The 24,164-nt window shown below is 40.6% G+C and overlaps 1 protein-coding gene across 4 annotated transcripts in view; it reads left to right on the top strand.

Moving 5' to 3' along the window:
* Positions 1 to 24,164, top strand: part of dmd (dystrophin) — a 208,415-nt gene that overhangs the window by 74,831 nt on the left and 109,420 nt on the right. For 3 of the 4 annotated variants that reach the window (XM_053314366.1, XM_053314365.1, XM_053314367.1), the window contains exons 21-36: positions 639 to 739; positions 1,149 to 1,260; positions 1,358 to 1,471; positions 1,863 to 2,018; positions 2,106 to 2,276; positions 6,901 to 7,083; positions 9,463 to 9,597; positions 11,086 to 11,235; positions 19,044 to 19,205; positions 21,692 to 21,802; positions 21,890 to 22,063; positions 22,156 to 22,311; positions 22,475 to 22,645; positions 23,130 to 23,309; positions 23,456 to 23,578; positions 23,869 to 24,039. In XM_053314366.1, coding sequence (XP_053170341.1) covers positions 639 to 739; positions 1,149 to 1,260; positions 1,358 to 1,471; positions 1,863 to 2,018; positions 2,106 to 2,276; positions 6,901 to 7,083; positions 9,463 to 9,597; positions 11,086 to 11,235; positions 19,044 to 19,205; positions 21,692 to 21,802; positions 21,890 to 22,063; positions 22,156 to 22,311; positions 22,475 to 22,645; positions 23,130 to 23,309; positions 23,456 to 23,578; positions 23,869 to 24,039 — 2,370 coding nt within the window. Of the gene's footprint in view, positions 1 to 638; positions 740 to 1,148; positions 1,261 to 1,357; positions 1,472 to 1,862; positions 2,019 to 2,105; positions 2,279 to 6,900; positions 7,084 to 9,462; positions 9,598 to 11,085; positions 11,236 to 19,043; positions 19,206 to 21,691; positions 21,803 to 21,889; positions 22,064 to 22,155; positions 22,312 to 22,474; positions 22,646 to 23,129; positions 23,310 to 23,455; positions 23,579 to 23,868; positions 24,040 to 24,164 lie in introns of all 4 variants that reach the window. The other variant, XM_053314368.1, reaches the window with a different exon arrangement.

The raw sequence follows: 24,164 nt of genomic DNA on the forward strand, positions 1-24,164 counted from the left end.
GATGTCATAAATAGATTTTGCAGATTTTGCTTTTTTTTTTTAAAATCATTGACCTCTGAAACAAACTTTACTTTCATTTGTGCCTTCTCCCAATGCAGGTACAGCCTCCTTTTTAAAATGTATTTTATTTTATTTATTTATTTAAAGGTTTACAAATCAGGGACAATGCACATTAATAAAACATTTTAACAAAATGTAAACATGCCAGAATTAGCCAAAAGGCTATATACATCTGCTGTCCCTGGACTGTTAGAGTATAAAAAGATTTTTTCACGTAAAATCTTTGAAAGCAGCATAATAAAAAACACTTTTCATCTGGGCTTCCTCCCCTTCTATCCTTCAGTGACAAAAACAAAACACATTCATACAATATGGTGCAGTGGGTTGTTAATCCCCCACACATTATATTTTCATTCATTTCCACCCAGACCATTAAACTCAGTTCAGACTCACTCTATGTTTTTTGGAGGTGGAGTTCAAATTTAGTTCAAGCTTTATCATTTAATCAATTTCGGTTCAAATATGATGCTATTTTGTAACTATTGTGAGCACCTATACCCCCATAATAGACCTCACATATTTACTGATTGTCTCTCTCTTTCTCATTCTATCTATCCATCACCCTCCCACCCCTCCAGGCCCTCCAGGTGACTTTGGCTGAACACCAGGGGGAGGTGGACTACCTAACGTCGACCGTGGAGCAAGTCTTCCAGAAAGCTCCACCAGACATCAGCCAGAAGTAAGAAGTAATGATATGTGAACCAGTACAAGAAACAAGTCAAGAGCATGAGATTTTGAATACAGATGGTAGTGCTGATCAGTTTGGCGTGTATGCCGTTAGCTGGTATTTGTGCTGGTTTTCAGTCATTGCATCATCATGTTGGATTTGTGTTAGAATATTGGTGAATGCCACGACTCTTGCAAACAGGTCCATGCAGTGTGAAATGAATGCTGATAAGACTGGTTTCTTAAAATTCATTTGTTTTTACATCTCAGTAATCCAAAACACACATCAGAGTGATGATACTGTTGTGGATTCTTCTTTGTGAGGCCCTTTTCCATTTTTGTGTCTATACCTGTTCTTTTCCTGCAATATTAAGTCAAATGTCTGCCATGAAAAAAACCTATGATCACGTGTGCTGTTGTAGGTATCGCACAGAGATGGACTCCATCATGGCGCGCTGGAGACGACTCGGCACCACGCTGTCAGAAAACGCTCAGAGAATCCAGGAGCTCATGGCCAAACTGCTGCAGTTTGAGGTGAGACTGAAGTGACTGACATAAAACAAAGTGATGATCCTGTCTGATTATGAGGCTAGGTGTACATGCTGTATCATCATGTGTCCCTCTCCATCAGAATGATGTAAAGACTTTAAAGAAGTGGATGGCAGATGTGGATGTCTTCCTGAATGAGGAATGGCCGGCGCTCGGAGACTCTGAAGCCCTGGAGAAACAGTTAGAGCAGTGCACGGTGAGGAAAGCATGGTTTTAGACTAAACCATCACTTCTACACTCACATGATGATGTAAATGGCTCAGATTCAACTCAATTTACATTATATATTTTATTTCTTACTAAAGGGATACAAAAGGTTACCAATACAACAGCTGAAGTTTTCAAAATGGTCAAATGGGGCCAAGACTGATGAAAGGTTGATATAGGTCGACACAGTAGATTAAATTAAAATGGGCTTGGGATAAAAACGCTCCAGAAAATTCAAGAGTCTATAGAATAAACCTCCATGGACAAGAGAGAAATTTGAAAATGAACAGATAAACATAAAAAGATATTGTTCCATAAATAGGGGAAAAAAACTGCAATCCCTGACGCTATAACCTGCTCCCTGCATTTTGATTGGCCAGGCCCTGGTGAACGACATCCACACCATCCAACCCAGCGTCAACGGCATCAACGAGGTGGGCCTGTACCTAAAAAAAGAGGCCGAGCCACCATTCGCCATCCATATCCAGAAAGAACTGGACGAACTCAACGCCCAGTGGGAGAACGTCTGCAAACAGGTGTGTGTCTCCACCCCCAGGCCCAAAACCTCCACCTAGAGAGAGTGTTTCCCTCTTTTCATGTCACGTGTGTTTCCCCACGTCTAGGCCTATGCTAAGAAGTCAGCTCTGAAAGGCGGCCTGGATAAGACCATGGCTCTGAGGAAGGAGATGCAGGAGATGCAGGAGTGGATCAACCAGGCTGAGGAAGACTACCTGGAGAGAGACTTCACATACAAGACACCTGAAGAGCTACGCAAAGCTGTGGAGGAGCTCAAGGTGTGTGTACGTGTATGTATGTGTGTGTGTGTGTGTGTGTGTGTGTGCGTGTGTGTGTGTGTGTGTGTGAGAGAGTTAGAGACACAAGGTTGTGGAGGATCCGTGCAAGTCCTAGACAGATACACAGAGAGGCAGAGACAGAAAGAGACAGATTTAGGATAAAATATGAGACTGTCTGACTGTACAGAGCTGTCTTGGCTTTATTCAGACATGACAGAACATTTAGAGAAAGAAGCAATGCTTGTGTGATATTTGGCACCTGGTGTGAAAAAGAGAACATCAGTGAGTTAATAAGGAGGAGGCTGTTTTAGTTCGCTTTCAGGCTCCATCCCTGAAGGATTTTAGAACGTTTTGTTGTTGAAGACTTAATTAAAGACCAGTCCTCTGATACATTTTCTAATCAATCTCATCGTTTAAACTTTATATAAATCCTGCTGCCTGATTATTAAGTCTGACATGCACAAGCATTGAGTGACAGGACGCCACACTGCGACTCTGGTTTAATACCTGTTTTGTCACATGCTGTATGTAAAACATTTTGCAGGATATTCATGTACTCATACATGCATGAATGAAAATGGTTACTGTGGCTGTAGGTGAATTTTTCAAAACTCTTTTAGTCATGGTCATACTGAGACACAAACTGAGATGAAGATAGAGATAATACACTTATTCACTCTCAGATTTCAGTCTGTCACTAAACAGGTGCTTGTTTCGTATGGGCTAGATAAGAATACAAGAATAGAGAAGAACTATGGCATATTCCAACTGTTGACAATGGTTGACAAAGTTTTTTGGTGTTGGCACACTGTCACTAAAACTACCACCACATCCTGCACTGATGACATATTTTCCTGTTACGTTCTTGCCAGGGACGCATCACGTCACATTAGTTTTTATACTACAAAAGCTATGTGTAGACATGTGTCAGACCACCTTGGTTTGAGTGATCTTAATGTGTCTTGGTGGTCATTTACACTTATATTTAGCGCTGTCAACGTGTGATCCCAACGCTCAAGATGCATTTTAAAATCAATTGTAAACAGGGTCCATGTTAATCTGACAGCAATCAGTTCAGACTTGCGCCATGCTGAAAGTGAGAAATGTTACAGGTCTGACCTCATAAGATTGACGTTGTGACTCTACATAAAAGTGACTCAGGAGCTTATTCATACATGAGACAATGTGATGCAGTGACACATCTGGAGCAACAGCCCTGTTGGAGGTAGGATACAGCAGCGTGCAGGCATAAACACACACAGCAACAACTGTGCTTTCCACAGGTGTAGATCCTCTTATCTCGAACTAAAGTTTTCATCATGTATTTTTAGTGCTACATGTAGAGTGATTGTACATTCTAAATTGGATCACTGCCCCCATTTTTCTGGAAAATGTGGATCTTGGTCTCCAGATGAATTCACAGTCAAAGCCCAGGGTCTGACTGACTCTGTGCAGATGATGCTGCCGCTCTTTCTCTTTTCTCTGTCAGTCTCTCCTGATCCAGGCTAATTCCAGGTCGATAACACACCCCACCCTCCTCCCCTCGTCTGCCTGCCTCTCTCGTCATTGTTGAAATAAAAACCTGCTCTCTTTCTCTTTCTTCCTCTCTCTCTCTTTATCTTCTCGCCGTACCCCTCAGTCACAGCTTTGTGTCTCTTTTTCAAAACCCCCTCTCTACTCTCGTTCCTGCGATTCCTCAATTTTCTATCAAATTGCATTGATCCCCCTCTTCGTCGCCGCACTTTTTTTTTTTCATCTTTCATAACTTTAATGTGATGTGTTTGTGATGTAAATTTATGGCACTATTTGCTTTTGTGATATCCCCATAAGCCTTGGCAACCATTCACCCCGCCTCCTCCAAAAAGTTTACTTGAGAGTCAAGTTGAAAATTAAAAATTGATTTCACTCTCCCTCTTTTGCTTGCTCTCGCTAATCTCCTCCTCCCTCCATTCTTTCACCTCCTTTTCCTATCCTCTACTCTTTGCCACTTCTGTTTTTTCCCTCCATCTTCTCTCCTTCTGTCTTCTCCTGCCCTCCATTTCCCCCCTTTACGCTCCATGCTTAAAGGAAACTCCATTCGTGAATCTGTTCATTTGTTTACTCTCTTAATCCCCCCCTTCTCCTGCTCCCTCCCTTGCTGGGGAAAGTATTAGCTACACTCCTTCATTCATTGATTCGTCGGCTTACTCGTTCACCCCGGCTCTCTCTCTCTCTCTGTCTCTTCACACTTAGCGCCTCTGTCAACACAAGATACATTGATTCATTTGTTTGTGCATCCATCCCTCCATCCATTAAGCCCTCTCTCTCTCTCTTTCTTTCCATCTCCCTCTCTCACTTACCTCCCTTACTCTTTACCTCTTGCCATCTGTCTGTCCTTTCTGTCACTGTTCAGTTGATATTTAAGAGTTTTACTGTCATGACGAGGCTTGTTAACTTAACTGCTAAAGCTATTCATCAGCTGTAATTTGATTTAATAGTCTGATTCAATTCTAGAGAGCTCTGGAGATCTGGTAAGTTGGTTTTAGCGTATCTCTTAGATGTCTGCAGGAGAGACAGAAGTTTGGACGGACTGGTAATCTATATAGAATGACTGGAAGAATTGTAACCCTCAACAAGTCTTGTGAAATAGAGCCCAGCTGGATTGTGATGTGAGGTAAATGTCAGTCAACTTGTATTTTGAAAGATGCTGCGATTCATGGAGTCATATCAAGTATACAGATCAGAAGGAAGGAAGGAAGTTAAGCCAATGAGACTTCACACCAATGAAACCAAAGCAAAAGAGACAGGTTAGCAAGTTTTCCAGTGTTGCCGATGATATCAGCTGCATGTTTTTGTAAGAACAGTTATAGAGGTTGGATTTCTTGAATTCTGACTGAAAAAAGACTAAAAAAAAACCCCCACCTGAGAACAGAATGTGATGAGGTGTCAGAGTCACAACACCTGTGGACAGGAAACAGTTGGACACCTAAGTTAAGAATAAATTATATAAAGCAAACTATGAATGGACTTTTCTGAACACCAGCACTCACAGATAAATACTTCTTAATTATTGTAGGCATGTCAGCTGAAACACATTTGTTTTTTTCCTACAACACATCAAAACCTATGTCTGTGAGGTCTGGTGGTGTGTTTGTTTTGATCCTCACCACAACTGTGCACCCAATACAGTATTCAACATTCTGAGCTGCACACACTGCTACATTTCACTTCCACTTCCAGCACAGGGAGAGTCAAACATGTGTGTTTGTGTGTGTGTGTGTGTGTGTGTGTGTGTGTTTGTGATGTATTGTAGTGAGGGCTCCTGAGGTTTGTCATTGTGTGTGTTGTTCATACACACACTCAGCAGCATGGATAGCGCCTGCCTCAACTCATTTAGAATTCCCCAATTTCACATTTACATGCAACCTGTTCAGAAGAGTGATGTGAGGCTGTTCCAGTCTGTGCAGAGATCTGCTGCTTGTTTGTTTCAATTGTTTCATCCTCTCTGTTGTAAGTAATGAATAATTAACCTGAATACACAAGTTTAGAAGAAACACTGTAGAAGTGTGTAGGCTATTTTTGTATCTCATAAAAAGCAGGGTTGTGTATTTGATACATTTATTCATATGTATTGAGGTGACCATAAACCTTAAAATGTAATCTGCCAGTCAGCATTGTGTGGTTTGTTTTACAAGTAGGTATAGTAAGGAGGATAGAGGGGATATATGAGATGTGTGTAAGTCATGTATCTGTATGACATGTGCAATGTTTCATTTTGATGAGAACATAAATCTGTTGTCTATATTCTAAGATCAAATAGCCTGTTTGTATGTGTGACAGTAGTTTCAATGTAAAAGCAGCAGCAGCACATGTAACACACTTTGTGGCTTTTAGAGGGCGATGGCAGGGCATTTATCCCTACAATTCATATATAGATATATTTATGCCTTAGAGAGAGGCCCAAGAATATTGATGGGGTGTGTGTGAGTCTGCAGACCAGAGAATAGAGTTTTATTCTCATTTCGATTTATTCCATCTGGGATTGTTGTAGATTTTACATTCTCAAAGCCCTAAACTGCTTTCAGGATGTAAAGTCTACTGTTTTCTAAGGAAGTCTTAGAAAACTGAACTTTAAAGGGGCACTCCACCAATTTTACACATGCAAAACTGTCTTTTGTGGGACCATTTTTTAAAGTCTTAGATACTGTGTATCAGGAAGCCTGTGTGATAGACTGCAGGCATGGAGTTTGAGATATGTGTGTATTTGCCAGGAAGGGGGGGTTTGAACAAAAAGTGCTATTGAGTTGCATTGTGGGAAATGTAGGATCTGGTGTTTTTGGAGTTTGACCCAAACTAGGGATTAAAAGTCTGGATACGTCTGCTGCTTCAATCTGACCTAAAAACCTGTGAGTCTCCTGTTTAACTAGTGGAGCAAAGTGTATTTATTCCGCCATTATCTCATACTCCATAAACACAGACATTTCAGTTGAGAGACCCTTGTTGAAGGCAGGGGGTTGCTATCTCACTGAGAACACTTGACAGGACTGGTCACCTCACAGTGCAGTGTCTCAGACAACCAGCACTACTCTGCTGTCTGTGATAAATATCAGCTGTTCATCTCTCTCCTTCTCTGTCTCTCTAACAGAGGGCCCAAGAAGAGGTCCACTCCAAGGAGCTAAAGGTCAAACTCTTGACCGACAGCGTCAACAGTTTCATCGCCAAAGCCCCACCCACAGCCCATGATGCCTTGCGCTCAGAGCTGGACGTGCTGACGGCCAACTACCAGCGCCTTTGTAGCCGGCTGGATGGGAAATGTAAAACCCTGGAGGTACAAGTTTTATTTCTATTTATTTCTTCTAACGTGCTGACAACTGAAATATATATATACATCGAGCTATGAGTGGAGCGCAGTGAAAGTCTGAAAGTGTTAATTTGATAATGATGGCATGCTTAGGTAAAACAGAAGGAGGATGGAGGAGAGAATGTATTCATGTGTGCCTAATGTAATCACACTCTTACATGTTGTGTCAAGGCCAAAGCTGTGATGCTCACATACATCAGTGTTTGTCCTGGAGGGCATGTTGCATGTGTGTGTGTGTAGGATATATACAGTATATTATAGATGAGCTGAGGTGAAGTGGGATTAGCCAAGCAACACCATCTCAGCCTCTCTCCTTACATTTTAGATGCTATCTTTTTGTTATCTGACTCAATCAAAAACAAGCCAATTTTAATGAACAGTATTACAAGATGCTTGAAATATTTTAAGCTTAAAGCTGAAAATAATACCCTATAAAAAACTGTATGCAGTGTGATCTGTGGATTGAAGACAGACATCTCCTGGATCAATAAAGCCACAACTTTCTGCCTAGCTAGGTACCACTGTAGAGGCAAGTGTTATTTGGATGAACTAACCCTTTAAAGGCTATAATCAACTTGAAAATTGATAATATGTCAGTGGTTGCGTTCACAGCTTGTTTCTACTGCCCCCAAGAGGCCATGAGTTTAATTTACATGAATTAAATGCTGAAATATTTCTGTCCATCATCCTCTTTGTACAAGGAGACAACAACTACACTGGACACAATGTAGCTTTCATTGTTACCATATGATTCCATGTTTTGTTTAACAGTTAGAGACGCTGCACTCAGTATGCATCCAATAATGCTACGACTGTAAATATTGACTTTAGGTAGCATAACCGAAAACTTCACGGTAATCCACTCAACAAATTCTCCAGAGGGAAAAAAAACTGGAGTTTGGAGCTTTGCTGAAAATAAAAATGCCCTGACAGCTTTGATGGAGCTCAGGACTCAATCCTGAGGACTAATGCTGTATTCCAAATGTTTTTTTTACGGAATAAAATTGGGATCTGTGACTAAGGGCGTATCTGTCTCATGCGTAGAAAAGCACTAGAGGTCACTTATCTTCAGATCCTGTCACCATGTCAGGATATTAAAAGATTGAAGTCACCACGGCGGCTACTTGTGTGTGGAAAACGCTCACAGCAGCTCTTTCATTCTGAGGATGCTCGGATCGCTCCAGCAGCTGTGTGATGGCTGCAAGTGTTATATACAAACTCAGAGGAAATAATCCTGCGGGCAAAAAAGCTTTGTCATTTCAGTGACAGTGAGCATTAGACTGTAGGTAAGAATCTAAGATGTTATAAACCACATTAAAACTTATATGACTTACAGACATGCCAATTAGGAAAAAATGCGAAGTAGTAGAAAAAAGTCAAAACGGATACATGAGGGTGGTTTTTGTGATCTCTGAGTGCATTCTTCTACCAACTTATGCCATACAAATAGTGGCTGTTAGCTCTCTCTAATGTTTATGGACCAATCAAATATTTTGGCGTAGCAATAGTGAAATCACAGATGTAAAAAATGAAATCAATTCCATGTTTGCTGCTTTAGTTTCTGGGTCTTTGTAGTGTGCATGTTGGCTCACTGTCACACTGTTGTTAGTAACACCTAGTATGACAAGTTAACACATCTGCTGTGAAAAAACTGCTAAATCAGGTGCTAAAACACAGTATTGTATGTGCAGAAGAAGCATTTATAACCCTCACAGCTCCATTTTTCATCAAGGAGTGCGAGAGTGTGACACAGACACCAAGTGACTCACAATAAAAGAACGGAGAACGCTCATTCTTTCAGTTTGCTCCACAAGGGAAAAATAACTGTCTACTTGTTGACATTAAGTACATTCTTCCACTTCCATTAGCTGCTTAGTGTTTTTTAAAATGTTTAATCTCTGTGAAGTGCCGCTCAAGAGACGTTTTCCTGACTTTAAGAAACTAATTAATGTAAAACAGTATCCTAAGAAAGTTGAGACAGCATCCATGTTCATCTGTCTTTAAATCATCTTCAAACTTTGCTCTCATTTGGCTTGATGTTGTTATTTATTACAAATTGGTTCCTCCTCCTTCTACCTTCATCCTCCCTTGGTGTGAGTCTCTTCTTCATCCTCCCACTCTTCTCTCCGCCTCATTTTCTTGAGGAGTAATTACCTCTGCGGCTTGTTGTTCTTGGTGACAGTTGAAGTTTTCCCTCTCTCTCACTCTTTGTTTTTTCCTTTTTCCTGCTGCTCTCTGTCTTTCTTCCCTCTCACACATAAAATGTCAAAATCAGTGAGTTGCATCATCTTTTTTTTCACCAATCCATCAACTAATCCTTTCAATGTGTGTATGTGTGTTATGCAGGAGGTGTGGGCGTGTTGGTGTGAATTGCTCTCCTACCTGGAGCAGGAAAACGCCTTCCTGGACCAACTGGAGCAGAAACTGGATGAGACAGAAAACCTGCAAGGAGGAGCAGAGGAGCTGCATGAGGCTCTAGATGTGAGTATGAAGAGGATGGGGGAGAAATTAAGAAAGAAAAAGAAAAAGAAGTGCACACCTTTGCCCCTTATTTATACAGTGGTGCATCCACAGGCATGTAACAGAACTCCAGGAGCGTGGTGTTCTGCTGACCATGAAATTCACAAATTTTTAGCACATCATACTCAGTCTACCAGCTTTATTTAAATGAGGCAGGGCAAAGAGAGTTGGAGGTAGGTAAGTAAGTAGGTATTCAGGCAGAGGAGTGTTAGACTGAGAATAAAATCACATCTCAAAAATGACATCTGTTTCTGGTTAAAAGTCACTCTCCTAGAAATGTGGTGTTTTTGTCAAGAAAGAAATGATGGAATAATTCCAAAAACATATAATTAACATATTTTAATTGAAGACTTTTTACCAGTGAATGCATTTAAATGTACAAAAAGATGAAAGTGTTCTGTGAAGTTTGACTCTGTAAGGAAGTACTCAGAGAATTTAAATAGAGCTTTTGCTGAATATGAGCAGTTTTCTTCATTATCAGACTAAAAAGCCAACAGATATTAAAAACAGTGATGTTATTATGATCACAAAATAATCAAATCTGAAATGCAGAAAACTGAAGGAGAAACAAGAAGGTAAGGAAGCGGTGATGAGAGATGTCATTCATAGGAAAGATGTGATGATTTAAAAAAGGAAATAAAGGAAAATAAATAAAGTTAGGAGCTCTTGGAAGAAATAAATACACATTTAGTATGCACAGTTCCTGCGCAGTGCTGTAATATAAAACAGGCTTCACACATAGAAAAAAATAAATCCAATTTAATTTACATCGCTTCTAGCAATTACAGAAATTGGGGTTTACCAACCTTCCTGAGGAAATAAAGTGAAAGGCTTATGTGTTAACCCTAACTCCTTAATTTACTTAAACCATGCTTTAGCAGATTGCCTCAGATGTCACACCCGGGGATTTGGTAAGATTAAACAATGCAAAAAAAAAAAAGCTTCTGAATCAGGATGCATTCTTTTACTGAAGTTATCACAAAACTGCAAAAATGCAACCAGCTGCCCACTCAGCTGTTTCACACACTGCTCAACAGTCTGTTGACATCAACCAAACACACCATTTTTGGTCATTTCGAGAACTTGTGAAAAGCCGTTAAGTGTCGAGGTCGCAGGAACAAGGGCTGGTTGACCTGTTTTAGCCTCTGCATGTCATCAGCACTCTTATCTACCACCTCGTCATTAGTCACTTCCAAACAAGATAATATTGTGTATGCCAAAAGACAGTATCACTATGTCACTACCACCAGAGGCATCTTTATTCTGTGGTTAGCTTCAATCCAACAAGCTGAAATGTATAATTTCTAATGTTTTCTGGTGGAATAAGAGTGAGCTTTGTGTAATGCTGATGCATGGATGATGGGGGCTTTAAGCTAAAAAGAATACAATATTAAAATCAGCCTTTAAAAGTGTGATTGATCATTATTTTGTCTGTGTTTGTGTGTACAGGGCCTCGAGGCTCTTTTGCGCCACCCAGAGGACAACAGGAACCAGATTCGAGAGCTGGCTCAGACTCTGATGGACGGAGGAGTTCTGGATGAACTGATACAGCAAAAACTAGACGCTTTCAACACTCGCTGGGATGAACTCATGGCGAGGGTAAGATATAATGCTGCACATATATAGGCGAGGAATACGCACCGTGTCCACACTGAAGAGCAGCATGGGAAGCAGTGTAGAGGGAGATATTGCTATTTGATTTGATTAACATTCCAGCCGTAGGAAATCTTTTCACTCATGTCTTCCTGCAGTGCAGTTTTAATTTGTTTAGTATGATTTGAATCCAGAGTGCACTTTGGATTTAAACAAAGGTAGATTGCTGTGAGCAATTGATTACCAATAGCATAATTAGTTACTTTGCACAACTAAGAAAAGAATGAAATATAAATGGAAAAAAGGAGTTAATGCTTATGAGATTGAAATTCATATGGCAGCTAAACAACAATCAATGACAAACAATAAGACACTTCCATCTCAGCTCCTCATTGTGGTGGACTCTGCTGCATCACCTCACACTGTACGCCATCAAAAAGCTACCTGTCTTAGTGTCAATCAGCTCTTGTACAGGCTCTGGTCATCTCAGGCTTTTGACTATGCCAAGCCCCTCTGGCAGGGCTGCTGGCATGTACTCTACAAATGTTCTAAACACGGTGCACGTCTGGTCTTCAACCAGCCAACAATCCCACTCCACTCCACTCCACAGGGTGCTCCACAGGGTGCTTGTTGCTTGTCATATTAAAGAATAAGTCTGGTGATATTTAGACTGATGATATATAGACTGATAGGGAAGTCAAACAGTGATGAGAGATAGATTGACACATTGTTGATTTTGTTTTTTTCATACAATTTGTTGACAAAATGATGAGTCTGATGAGCAGAATCCCTCCATGCCCTTAAAAACCAGTTGAAGACCTACCTCTACAATAGCCCCTCTTTATCACACCTGCTTTCTCTCTTCTAATTTCCTTGCGCTTTTCTCTTTCTCTGTGCACCAGCAACCTGAGGTACTTGCTTTAGGTGGACTTTGAAAGTGACTGCAGCACTTATTCTTTAAGACTTCTCCTTGTTCTACTGAGGCTCGGAGTGTACCTCATTTGTATGCGACTTTGGACAAAAGCACCTGCCAAATTAATAAATATAACAGTACACTAACAGTAAAAGAAAATATGGCCACGAGCAGCTATTTCAGGGTTCAAGCCAACACAGACCTTTAGAATTTAAAAGCTTCAACAGCTTAATTAAAATATCCACCAGGTTTGGTGATGTTTGGGCAAACTGTGATTTATGGCCCAATGTCAAAATAGTTTTATACATGTGGTTCAACATTGTTATGAATTATATCCTGTGGGTTTTGTAATGATAGGCAATTTCAGATTTATAGTCCAATTTGTGTTATGCCATACCCATTTTTTGGATTTGTAGCACCCTTAAATGGTCAATTTGAATGAAACTTTCAGGATATGTTTCAGGTAATTATGTGGATGTATCCAGCAAGTTCTGTGATGACTGGCACAATGGTTGTTAACTTTGGTCTATTTATGTGCTGAACCATGCCCTTTTGAAGTTCATTGGTCAATATCTTGAAAACTAAATAAGATAGCAACAAGCTGTAAGCAACTTTTCTTGAGATTGGTCCAATAATGATCCACAGCAAATTTAGTCGCAATCGGACCTACAGTTTAGAAGATGTCTAAAATGTGTTTTTCAGAACATTAAAAATGGCGGGAAATCTATCTGAATCCTATGTATGAGACTTACAGTTCAAAAGTTATAGTCCAAAACGTAAAGCTGGTTGCTTAATGCCACCATCTGGCTGATTGAGGTCATGTCTCTATAAATCAATGGGCAAAATCTCAAGTCTCACATTACCAGGAACATTTCCGAAGAAAAATAACAATAATTAAACAGCAAATATAAAACAGCAGTATATGTATGTATGTAATGGCTTAAGTATGCTGTGCAATTGAAAGAAGGGCAGACTTTTTAGACGTCAACTTGCCTGAATCCTCAATGAGAATTTCATGATAGAAGCTGCAACATGATGATTCTTAATATGTCTGTAACAATATATGAACTGACATTTGTCTTTATTCAGGAAACAAAAACATGTCATATATAAATACATCTTACTGATAAAAATGTCAGATAAGAAAGAATTATGACAACATAATCACCACTCCGCTGCTGCCACATTCAATAGTATAGATTATGAAAAGAGATTTTCATTAAAATCCTTTCAACCTTTCAAGCTGAATTCCACTCATTCCCAGGAATTCATGCTGGTGCTGCAGCAAAGTGAAATCTAATCAGTAGTTGAAAGCTCAACACCAAAACCACAACATTTCAACCTGCTGCACACTTTTAGTATGACCATCATGTAAAAGACTGTTACCTGCTCTTCTTAAATAAGTACTCATTTATTTATTTATTTACTTTGTTCAGCTTCAGGTACAGTTCCCACCAAACTGTTGTGCTCATTCATCATTAAACAGATAATGAATAGGAGAGTGATTACTTCATCCAGCACTATTTTAAATACCATGACTGAGTTATTTTTCTGTTTCTGAGTGAAACATAATGATGCCTGCAACTCTACAACCCAAATTACATCTAAACTGTATAATGGAACATTTTCTCTGTTTAGAAATTACAATTAAGACAACTGACAATTAAGACAACTGACAGAGGCCGTCAAAAACATGACATCAACAATATAGGTAAAAAAGACAGGCAGTTATCATTTGAATTTTGAAACTGTAACACATACAGTATTGAAGACACTTAAAGTGACTGTGCTAAGTTAGTGTTGAGTTTTTGGGGAACAGGTGAGCTTTAAGTATGTTGTAAATGTATCTACAGATGTGGCCTGTCCTTAAACTCTCAGGAAGCTGGTTCCAAAGCTGCTTCCTGCTGCTTAGTGTCAACCCGAGGGACAACTAATAGACCAGTCCCTGATGATCTGAGGGTTATAGAGGGTTCATAAGGAATTAGCAATTGAGAAATGTATTTGGGGCCAAATCGGCTTTTCTTGTTCTAGTGAGCAGCCTGCTGCAGCAATCCGCTAAAAGCTAAAGCGTGAATCAGCTTTTCCAGGCCATGTCCAGAAAACAGCTCTTTGATTCTGATGAAAGTATTCAAGTGATAAAAGACACAATTAACTTGAGAGATCAAAGAAGACTGTAGCCGGTAAACATGGATGCGAACTATTTAAAATGGTTCAAAAATCAGCTTTGCAAATGTTTTCTGAGGAAAGGAATGGTGTCAGTGTGATCCCAAGAACAAACACACTGTTTCATTGAATGTAAAGTTACGTTCACTCTGAATGTGAAGAGAACTTTCGTTTACAAAAAATGCTCAGAGAACCTCTAATACATAAAAGACAAAATAAAAATGACAATAGTAAGTTATTTTATTCATAAATGAGTTATACACTGTGCAGAAACACCTGAATCATGACTATATTTATATTAGAATGTTTATCATCAACAAACCAGATCACATGATTACATGATTATATGCAGAGTGAAGTGTTATTATGAATTACACAGAAGTAAAAAAAAAAAAAAAAAAAAAAGGTTTGGTAACATTAATTATTTCATTTGAATCAATGGATAACATAATAATGAATGTTAGTGTTTATGATCACAAGCTCATCATCCACCGCTTCTTTCTTCCTTTTCCTTCTACTCCTTTACATCTATATCCTTTTATACTTTCATGTCCACTCCTATCTTCCTTCTTCTCCTTCCTCCCCTTTACCTGCCTTCTGCCACCTCCTCCTCCTCCTCTTCCTTTCTCCACGTCTTCCTTCCCTTCCTTGTAGCCATCATCGGCTATCATCAATGGCAGTGACACATTCTCAGCCTCTCGTAGTGATCCTCGGTGACAGATTAGACACACTTACACCCACACACACACACACACACACACACACACATAGAGACACACACTCATTGCCCGCTGGGTTGATCCTCCCTCACAATAGAACCAGATTAATGTTCTCCTTGCAGCCTGATAAGCCTCCCTTTGTTTGGCTGCTCATCAGAGACTCTGTGTGTGTGTGTATGTGTGTGTGTGTGCGTGTGTGTTCCGTGTCGCATTCTTTTATTTCAGACTTTTTTGTATTTTTGAGAAGGAACAGTCACTGTGTGTATTGTCTGCGTGTGTGTGTGTGTGTTTGAAAGCATTAGAGAAGCTGGTGTCCTTTGTTTGAGTGTGTATGTCAGCATGTATACATATGAGGTGAGACCGGGACGCTCTGAACCGTGTTTGTTTGTCACCTATAAAGACGATGAGAAGCTCAGAGACAGGACACGGCTGTTTGTGAGTATCTCAAAGACAGATGGAGAAGCAGAAACCCAAAATATGTCCTCGATGTTTCTCCCTTGTAAAACCTGAGGAGACCATATCAAGAGAATCATCATTTCTTTGTTGAATCTTATTTTATGAACTTGATCAGTGCTGTTTGAAGAACACACTGTCACGTTTTTTTTTTGGTCCAGTTTTTCAACATTTTAGGGACTGCAATTGAAAACTAGACATTTTGTAACCTTGGAATCATACGGTTCTGTCCGTGAGAGGTTTTCCCGAAATTAAGCTTCAAAGTTTTCATATCCTAGACTGCAGATAGAAGCTTCTAATACTGAGAACTGAGTTTCCACTTGGAATTCCAAGCTTGTATTAGGTGTAACATAAAGTAATCCTTTTCTTCTTCTTACTTTTCAACACACAAAATCAATGTATGACTTAATGATTTTAGGCCTAACATAAAAGATTTGGGTGAAAACATTTGGTCGCATCAAACATCTTAAAAGAAATTATTATATATATATATTTTTTTTTTTTTTTTTTTTTTTTTTTTCATGGGACAACATTATAGAAATGAAACTTTGATACAAATTAAAGTAGTGAGTGTACAGCTTGTATAGCAGTATAGATTTACTGCTATACCTATTTCTATATTGTTGTCCCATGAAAATATATAATAAAATATTTGCAAAAAAGTGAGGGATATACTCACACTGAAATAATTGACTTTCTTGATACGACTTCTGTTGTATTACAAAAAATGCTTTTTTTGTTAACCTGGATAGGTAAACACACAGCTAGAAACAGATTGGCAGAGTTAGCTTCAGATCACTAAAATTTTCAGCAACAAGCAACTCCATTCATCCAGAGCTGAGCTGTGAAGTTAAATTTAGATCTGTGTTAAATTGAATAAGTTATTTGTATGGCATTAGATGTTCTAAAACATTATCAATTTTAAGGTTTGAAAAAGAAAATTCAGATCAAATATCCGTTTGCTTTTTTAGATTTTATGGCCATTAATGCAGGAAACAAAAATGATTAAACACACAAAAAACGTCAAACTTATCAAAAGTGTTCAGTACTGGCAATGATACAATACCTAATTTTGGGTCTGGTACCAAATCGAATGTTAAAAATCTTCTGTCTAAAATACAGAAGATGCACAAGAATTTATCCAGAGTAAAATAGTGAAGGATGCTCACATGGTGGACTGATGGACAGCTGGTGGCAGCAGTGTGCAGAGAAACGTATCAATGCACCACCAAAGGCAAACAAGAAGAAGAGGACCGCTATTGTTGAAAAATTAATGAAAACAATGTAGGATTCATATTCTCCCAAAATGTGGCTCTGCAAATGTTTTATGAACACGTGTAATGGGCCTCAAGGATACACACAGTCCTAGTGAGAAAAGTAAATGTACAGACAAAACTACACAGGTGTCCTTGAAAAGAAAGCCCAGGGTAATCTAATCCACTAATTAGTGCAGTTTATATAAGTCTGGAAACTGTTTTTGCAATTGGAAATGAAGCAGCAACTCTAACCTGTTTTACTCCATCTACCATTGACACGATTTGATTTTACAGCTCGACTAAGAAACTGCAGATGTCAGCCCAATCACAGTTTAACATCACGGAGAAGCCGTTTCTTATCTTCTTCCAACTCCTTATTCAAAGAAAAAGATCCCAAGTGCAAGAGTCAAATAGCTTAGTGTCAACACTTCCCGGGCATCAGATGGAGCCAAGTTGTAAGCAGTGCAGGGGTCCAAGTAAATGCCAAGACAGTAAAGTATATAATCTCATTATATCAATGTCCCACTTTAAAACTCGTGTGGAGATAAATCCAGCCCGCGCATGCAGGAAAAAAAAAGTTGTTTCACATCTCCGTCTGCAGTTCCTCAGATCAAAGAGGCGTGTTTGCCATTTTAATTTCAGCTCCTTGTAACGGCTGGAAACCAATGAGAGGAAGTGTGTGGCAGGAGAATGCTGTTCCCGCTTTGCCAACGGCGCTTCCAACGCGACGCAGTTAAGCAAACAGTGATCCCCTATCTCTCCAGTTCACAATCACCACACCGGCGACTGTGTAACTGCATGCCAATGTGCAGGAAATAAATAATAAGGCAAAACTGAGTGTTTAATGAGAATATGTATTCATGAGCTGACAATTGCCAGGAAAAATGGAGTACATTGCCACAGGGAAGGTTGTTATCAATGTTTGTCTAAATATTTAATCTCACTCAAGTTCTCATTTCATACATTATAAACTAAGACATGAGAGCAAGGAACTGTTCTACATCCACTGGTAACATTAGGAGAACTGTGTGTGTGTGTGTGTGTGTGTGTGTGTGTGTGTGTGTGTGTGTGTGTGTGCGTGTGCGTGTGTGTGTAAAGGGTTAGACTGGCTCAGGGCTATACTTAGAGTCATTATCCTTCTGTATGGGATTATCATGCTCACCTGTAACCACATATAAACTCACTCTCTGTTTCTGTCTAGCACACACATACATGCACACACACACACACACACACACACACACACACACACACAGGTTTATGATGTAATTGGTCATATGACGCCACGGCCCGCCCTAGTTAATCTCACATCACCAGGCAAAAAAGGGAGGAAGGAAACTCCTCAGTAGCCAGGCACCTGATGCTACACTGACAACAAGCGTCAGCAGACTATTGGTTATAGGCGACGATAGTGACGGAGACGGCCTTGATGTGGCGGGTCACACAGAGACGACATGAGAGAGAAACCCCGGAGTCCGTTCTTCAAGAGGGTACACGTGGGGGGAGTGTGTGTGTGTGTGTGTACAGTCTTGTTTATGTACTTGTGTTTGTCTGTGTATGTGCTAATCTGTACAAACAAGTTGGGGGATTGTGTGTGTGTCTGTAACATGTCAGCCATTGCAATAGTGTGGCTCGCCGATGTGTGTTTTCATAGTTCATGGACAACAACAGAGGAACAAGATATATCAGGCCTTGGTACACACAGAATATTTGTTAGTAGATCACTTCATCCAAATCTTGTATAGTACAGAAATAGAAATGCTCTGCTGTCAAGGTAGGTCAGAGTATAGTATTGGTATTTGTCTAAATTGAATTTAGCAGCAATTTGGGTGAAAATGGTGTGTCACTATTAAAAATTATTTTAAAAAGGCTCTTGACACCTGACCTTTGTCATTTTTACATCATGTTTTAGTCTAATTCCAGCTGCTGAAATGTAGTGGACTGTGTGTATGTGCACAGTTGTACAAGTCGTGTTATGTAGCAATGTTTTTTTTTTACACACTGATTGCACAATATAATAGTAAACAAGATAACAGGTTTAAATATGTGAATAAAATATCCCAATCTCTCCCCGAGGATTCCTTAAAAACGCATCTTATCTGAATCTCATGGGTGCCTTATCCACATTTTCTAAGAGATTATCCGAGTTATTTTTTTATGGGAAATTGCTTTTATATACATGAGATGGAGAATCAAACGGAGAAATGCATGTAAAACGTCTACCGATGCATTGCCTGCAAGCTGTTTCCTGTATTTATAGCACGCTTGTGTGTGTTTTCTGTAGCTGTGATGGGTTTCCTGTCTCCCCAGGCGGCACTCAGGCAGAAGGAGCTGGAGAAGAGCGTCCAGTGGGCCCAGGAGAATGACAAGACACTGAGGCAGATGCAGGAGTCGCTGGCCAACACCGACCGCCACCTCACCGCGTACCTGGCTGACCACATCGATGCCCAGCAGTTACCACAGGAGGCTCAGGTACTTGGGTGTGTGTGTGTGTGTGTGTGTGTGTGTGTGTGTGTGTGTGTTATTGTCCGAAACTATTTTTTTCAGTTTCTTTAGTCAATTGGCTACAAGTTTTTGAAATTGAGCTTCTACCAAACAGCTGAGATAACATTAGAGCAACATGTCATCTTGAAATACAAAAAGTCATAATGGTATGTATTGCCACTATTGTAGAAGCAGATCAGACTGGTTTATTCTTGTCTTGTGGTTTTCAACAAATTGTCCCTGGCTTTTGTTCACACACACTTGGGGCAGAGGTTGCATCACCCCCAGTGATCAGAGTGAAGTACACTATGTACACTGTTACAGCGCATGAGAAACCCTGCGTTGAATGATCATGTACAAGTGATGGCAGCATCACTTTCCATTAACCCTAATTAATCACCATATTGTCATTATCTAAAGAAAAATAACTGAAAGGTCCTGACACTAAACCACATCAAACAGCCATGATTATGTTTGAAATCTCTGCTGTGAACACACTGCATTCTGAGAGTGATTTTTCTGCCAATCATTAATTGGATTGAAGCCACCTGATAAGATCTGCCTCTGCTAGAGATGACTCAATGTAGTCAACAAGATATCACAATTTTAAATGTGTTTAGAAAACAATTTTGGGTTCTGATTGACCCAGCTGTTCTCAGTTGGTTCTGATTAGACCTGACTGAATCCACTAGACCTGATTAGTCCTTGTGGGACCAACCAGACCTGACTAGATGCAAATGGAACTCATGAAACTTAACCAAACCAGACTTCACCTGACTGTGAGAACAGAATTTAATAGATTGACCAAGTAATCAGACCCAAAAAAAAGGTCCATCTGGACCTAATTAGACTGGACCAGACTGTGTTGAAGTTTAACTGTTTTGTTCACATTTATGCAAACATTCTTTTTTTTTTAAATAGTGATTGAAGATAAAGTCATGAAGTTACCATGAATAATTTCAGGTTTTAGTTGATTCACGAAATGTTGTCGAGCATTGGCCTTGTTTATTGATTTAATCATTAAAGGATAATTACCGTTTTTTACAACCTGGACCTTATTTCTAGCATAAATTACGACCATTTACTCACCCAGACAACTTTGGTGTCATTTGGAGTCGTTCGGACGAAATTAGGGTTAGGGTTAGCCTAACCCTAACCCTAACCCTAACCCTAACCCGCCGCGTATATCCGTATAATGCGAGTACACAGGGCACCGAAGCGCAGCCTCTATATAACGCATTATCTGCCGCGAAACTAGTTAATTTCACCAATATTTTGTTATGATATGTTAGTGTTATTCCCCTCCGAGCCCGTGGTGGCATGTGAGGCCAGGAGATACGCGTCTGGATGTGTCAATAAACATCTGTATCACAACACTGGAGGATTTCCGCTCAATGATAAACCGGGCTGTGGTAGAGAGGTTCGGAAATGACATCATCCAGATCAGAGGTTAGTAGGTCAACCTACAGCCCCCGGATGTTGATAACATGCCACCACGGGCTCGGAGGGGAATAGTACTAACGTATCATAACAAAATATTGGTGAAATTAACTAGTTTCGCGGCAGATAATGTGTTATATAGAGGATGCGCTTCGGTGCCCCGTGTACTCGCATTATACGGATATACACGGCTCTCCACTGGAGCTTATTTTTGTCCAAAAGACTCCAAATGACACCAAAGTTGTCTGAGTGAGTAAATGGTCGTATTTTATGCTAGAAATAAGGTCCAGGTTGTAAAAAACAGAGACAGCTGTGTGGACAGGTAGAGTGGAAGAACACTTAAGGATAAAATACACATTTCATGTTTGTGTGTGTGTGCATGTATGCAGAGGAACCTAAGAAAGAATGGCAAATGCACTTTTTCTCTCTGTGGTCCTAATTAAACCTGGAGCTTCTTTGGACACAGACAGTAGGAGCACATGCATATGCACACACATGCATACATGCGCACACACACACCTCCTTGTTCCTCTTTTTTTCTACACACACCCTTCAGACAACTCAGATGATGGATAATGAAATAATGACCTGCAATGATAGCATGAGTGATAGAAACGTGACAGGCTGAGTGTGTGTGTGTGTGTGTGTACAGAGAGGACGGAGAGATTACCTCCACGTGTGCCGTCGACCACCAGCGCAAAGGATGACATTTCTCTCTCTCACACTCACACACACACACACACGGAAGGATAAGAGAATGATTGGATTAGAGTGGTGTGGATGAGCATCTGTGATTACAGGGCACTTGGTATTTAAAAAGAGAGAGGGGTGACAGAGACCAAGTGTGTGAGTGAGAGAGAGAATTTAAGGGTCATTTTCTCTTCTCCTTGATGTCTACTGCTCTCTTGTGGTCAGCAGAGGGAGGTACACTATCAAACCATCAAAAGTCTTTATTGGCGTTCATTTCACTGTTTTGTGTGTGTGTGTGTGTGTGTGTGTGTGTGTGTGTGTGTGTGTGTGTGTGTGTGTAACAGAAAATCCAGACAGACCTGAGCAGCCACGATGCGACCCTGGAGGAGATGAGGAAGAAGAATCAGGAGAAAGAGCCGTCACAAAGGGTCATGGGACAGATAGACCTCACCCAGGTACAAACACACACACACAGCACATTGTCTCCTTCTCCCATGTGGGCGTCTCCGTAGTAATCTTCTCCTCTGTTTCCCTTTCTACAGAAAATGCTGGCAGACGTGTGGACCAAGTTCCGGCTATTCCAGAAGCCGGCCAACTTCGACGCACGTCTGACCGAGTGTGAGCGTGTGCTGAACGGGGTCAAAACTCAGGTGGGGGTGCTGGACATCCGCAGTGTGGAGCAGGACGTGGTGCAGTCACAACTGGAGCAGTGCATGGTGGGTGATTGCTTCACAGCAGCAGATAGGTTGATAAATAGATGGTTAGATTTGATTTGAACACCCTGCTCTGTGTTGTTTGTGTCTAACAGAAGTTGTACAAGGTGCTGAGTGAAGTGAAAGGAGAAGTGGAGACGGTGATCAAAACAGGCAGGCAGATAGTCCAGAAGCAGCAGACTGAGCAGCCCAAGGAGCTGGACGACCGGGTGACCGCCCTGAAACTGCTCTACAACCAACTGGGAGCGCAGGTTAGGACACGCACACGCACACACACACACACTCACACATACTCACACACACACACACACGCACACACACACACACACACACACACACACTCACACACACTTATACAAACATCACACAAGTCAGATTTAGACACTGATTGGTTCTTTTCATGTGTGTACACAGATAACAGAGAGCAAATTGGAGCTGGAGAAGAGCCTTAAGTTGTCCAGGAAGCTTCGTAAGGAGCTGAATGGGCTGACAGAGTGGCTCGCTGCCACTGACGCAGAGCTGACCAGGCGCTCCGCTGTGGACGGAATGCCCAGTGACCTGGAGGCTGAGGTGGCATGGGCACAGGTATGAAAACACATTCAAAAATGTACCATAAGCAAACAAGAACTCACTTACTGGAGAGAGTAAGTATGTACAAAGTGTTCAGATGCCTTAAGTGTTTTTTTTTGCCACTTGGGGGTAGCAGAGACAAGTTGTGAACATTGACACGTCATCACCTTTTTGCAATATTGTTCTTGTGAGATGGTGGAGACCAAAATGGAGATAAAAGGAGAGAATATTGACTTTACATTCATCAGGTGGACACAGACACAACTCTGAATGAATGATAATACTGCTCTGTATCTGCTGGATGTGGAAAATACGCAACTGTTTGCTTGCAAGTTAAACTCAAAAGATGATAATAAGTCTAATAGTTTCCAGCTGCACACAAGTGGCCAAAAAGTCGGTTAATGCAGCTTTAAAGAAAGCATATAAGAGCTCACTTAGTACATACACTCAAATAGAAACGTAGTTGATTTGAATGAAAATCCTCTCCTCTCCTCTCCAGTCCATCCATGGTGAAACAGAGAGACGTCAGCCCCAGCTTCAGGCCGTGGTTGACCTCGCTGAGGCCCTCAAGGCTGTGCTGCGGGGCCACGGGGGCCTGGTGGACGACAAAGTCAGCCTACTGCGCTGCAACTGGATCGCAGTCACATCAAGAGCAGAAGAATGGCTCAATCTGCTGCTGGTGAGAAAAAAAGAACATAAACAAGCTATGAAACTGCAGATGCACTAATCATTTATCTCTTTTGTCACTGCTTAAATTACATCAGGTTCTCTAAAAATAACTCATTAGAAGCATCGCTGTCTGAGCGTTCTCTTTGTCTCTCTCAGGACTACCAGCGGCAGATGCAGAAGTTGGATGGAGAGATAGAGGACGTGAACGGATGGATTGATGGAGCAGAGAAAAAGATGTATGAGATGGACGGCCAAGGACCTAATGATGCCACGCTTAAGGTTGTAATGTTTATGTATTTTATGATTAATCTCTAACTTCTGGAATGTTTTTATTAGTAGTTTCTTATAGATTAGATGTGAAAGGACATACAGTATTACTTGTTATTGCTTGTCATCTTCATCACATCGTATCTGCGATTTTTAATTTATTTAAACATTGTAAGTTCCAATAACAAAAATATGAGGTGAAAAAAATTAGGAATCTCATATACCCATATCTCATATCTCATAAAGACAGCTTCTCTGACTAACCGTATGTGTGTGTGTGTGTGTGTGTGTGTGTACTGCAGGTGCTGCGTGCAGAGCTGGAACTGATGAAGGGTAAGATGGAGGAAGTGAGGGCTTTAGCCCAGGAGCTCATGTCCACCAGGGGGGAGAACTGTCAGGCACAGGTGGGACCCAAAGTGGAGCAGCTCAACCAGAGATTTGACACCATCGCCCAACGCATCTCCTCTGGACAGGTAGGAACCAAAGTGACAGAGTAGAGTTACAGCCTCTTAAAACCATAATGCACATAGTGAGAGAAGATTTAATTAATGTGCCACTTGTTATTTGTAATTTTGACTTGTAAACACTTGCAGCTCTT

The sequence above is a fragment of the Scomber japonicus genome, chromosome 24, assembly GCF_027409825.1.
Source record: "Scomber japonicus isolate fScoJap1 chromosome 24, fScoJap1.pri, whole genome shotgun sequence".
Taxonomy (NCBI): Eukaryota; Metazoa; Chordata; class Actinopteri; order Scombriformes; family Scombridae; genus Scomber; species Scomber japonicus.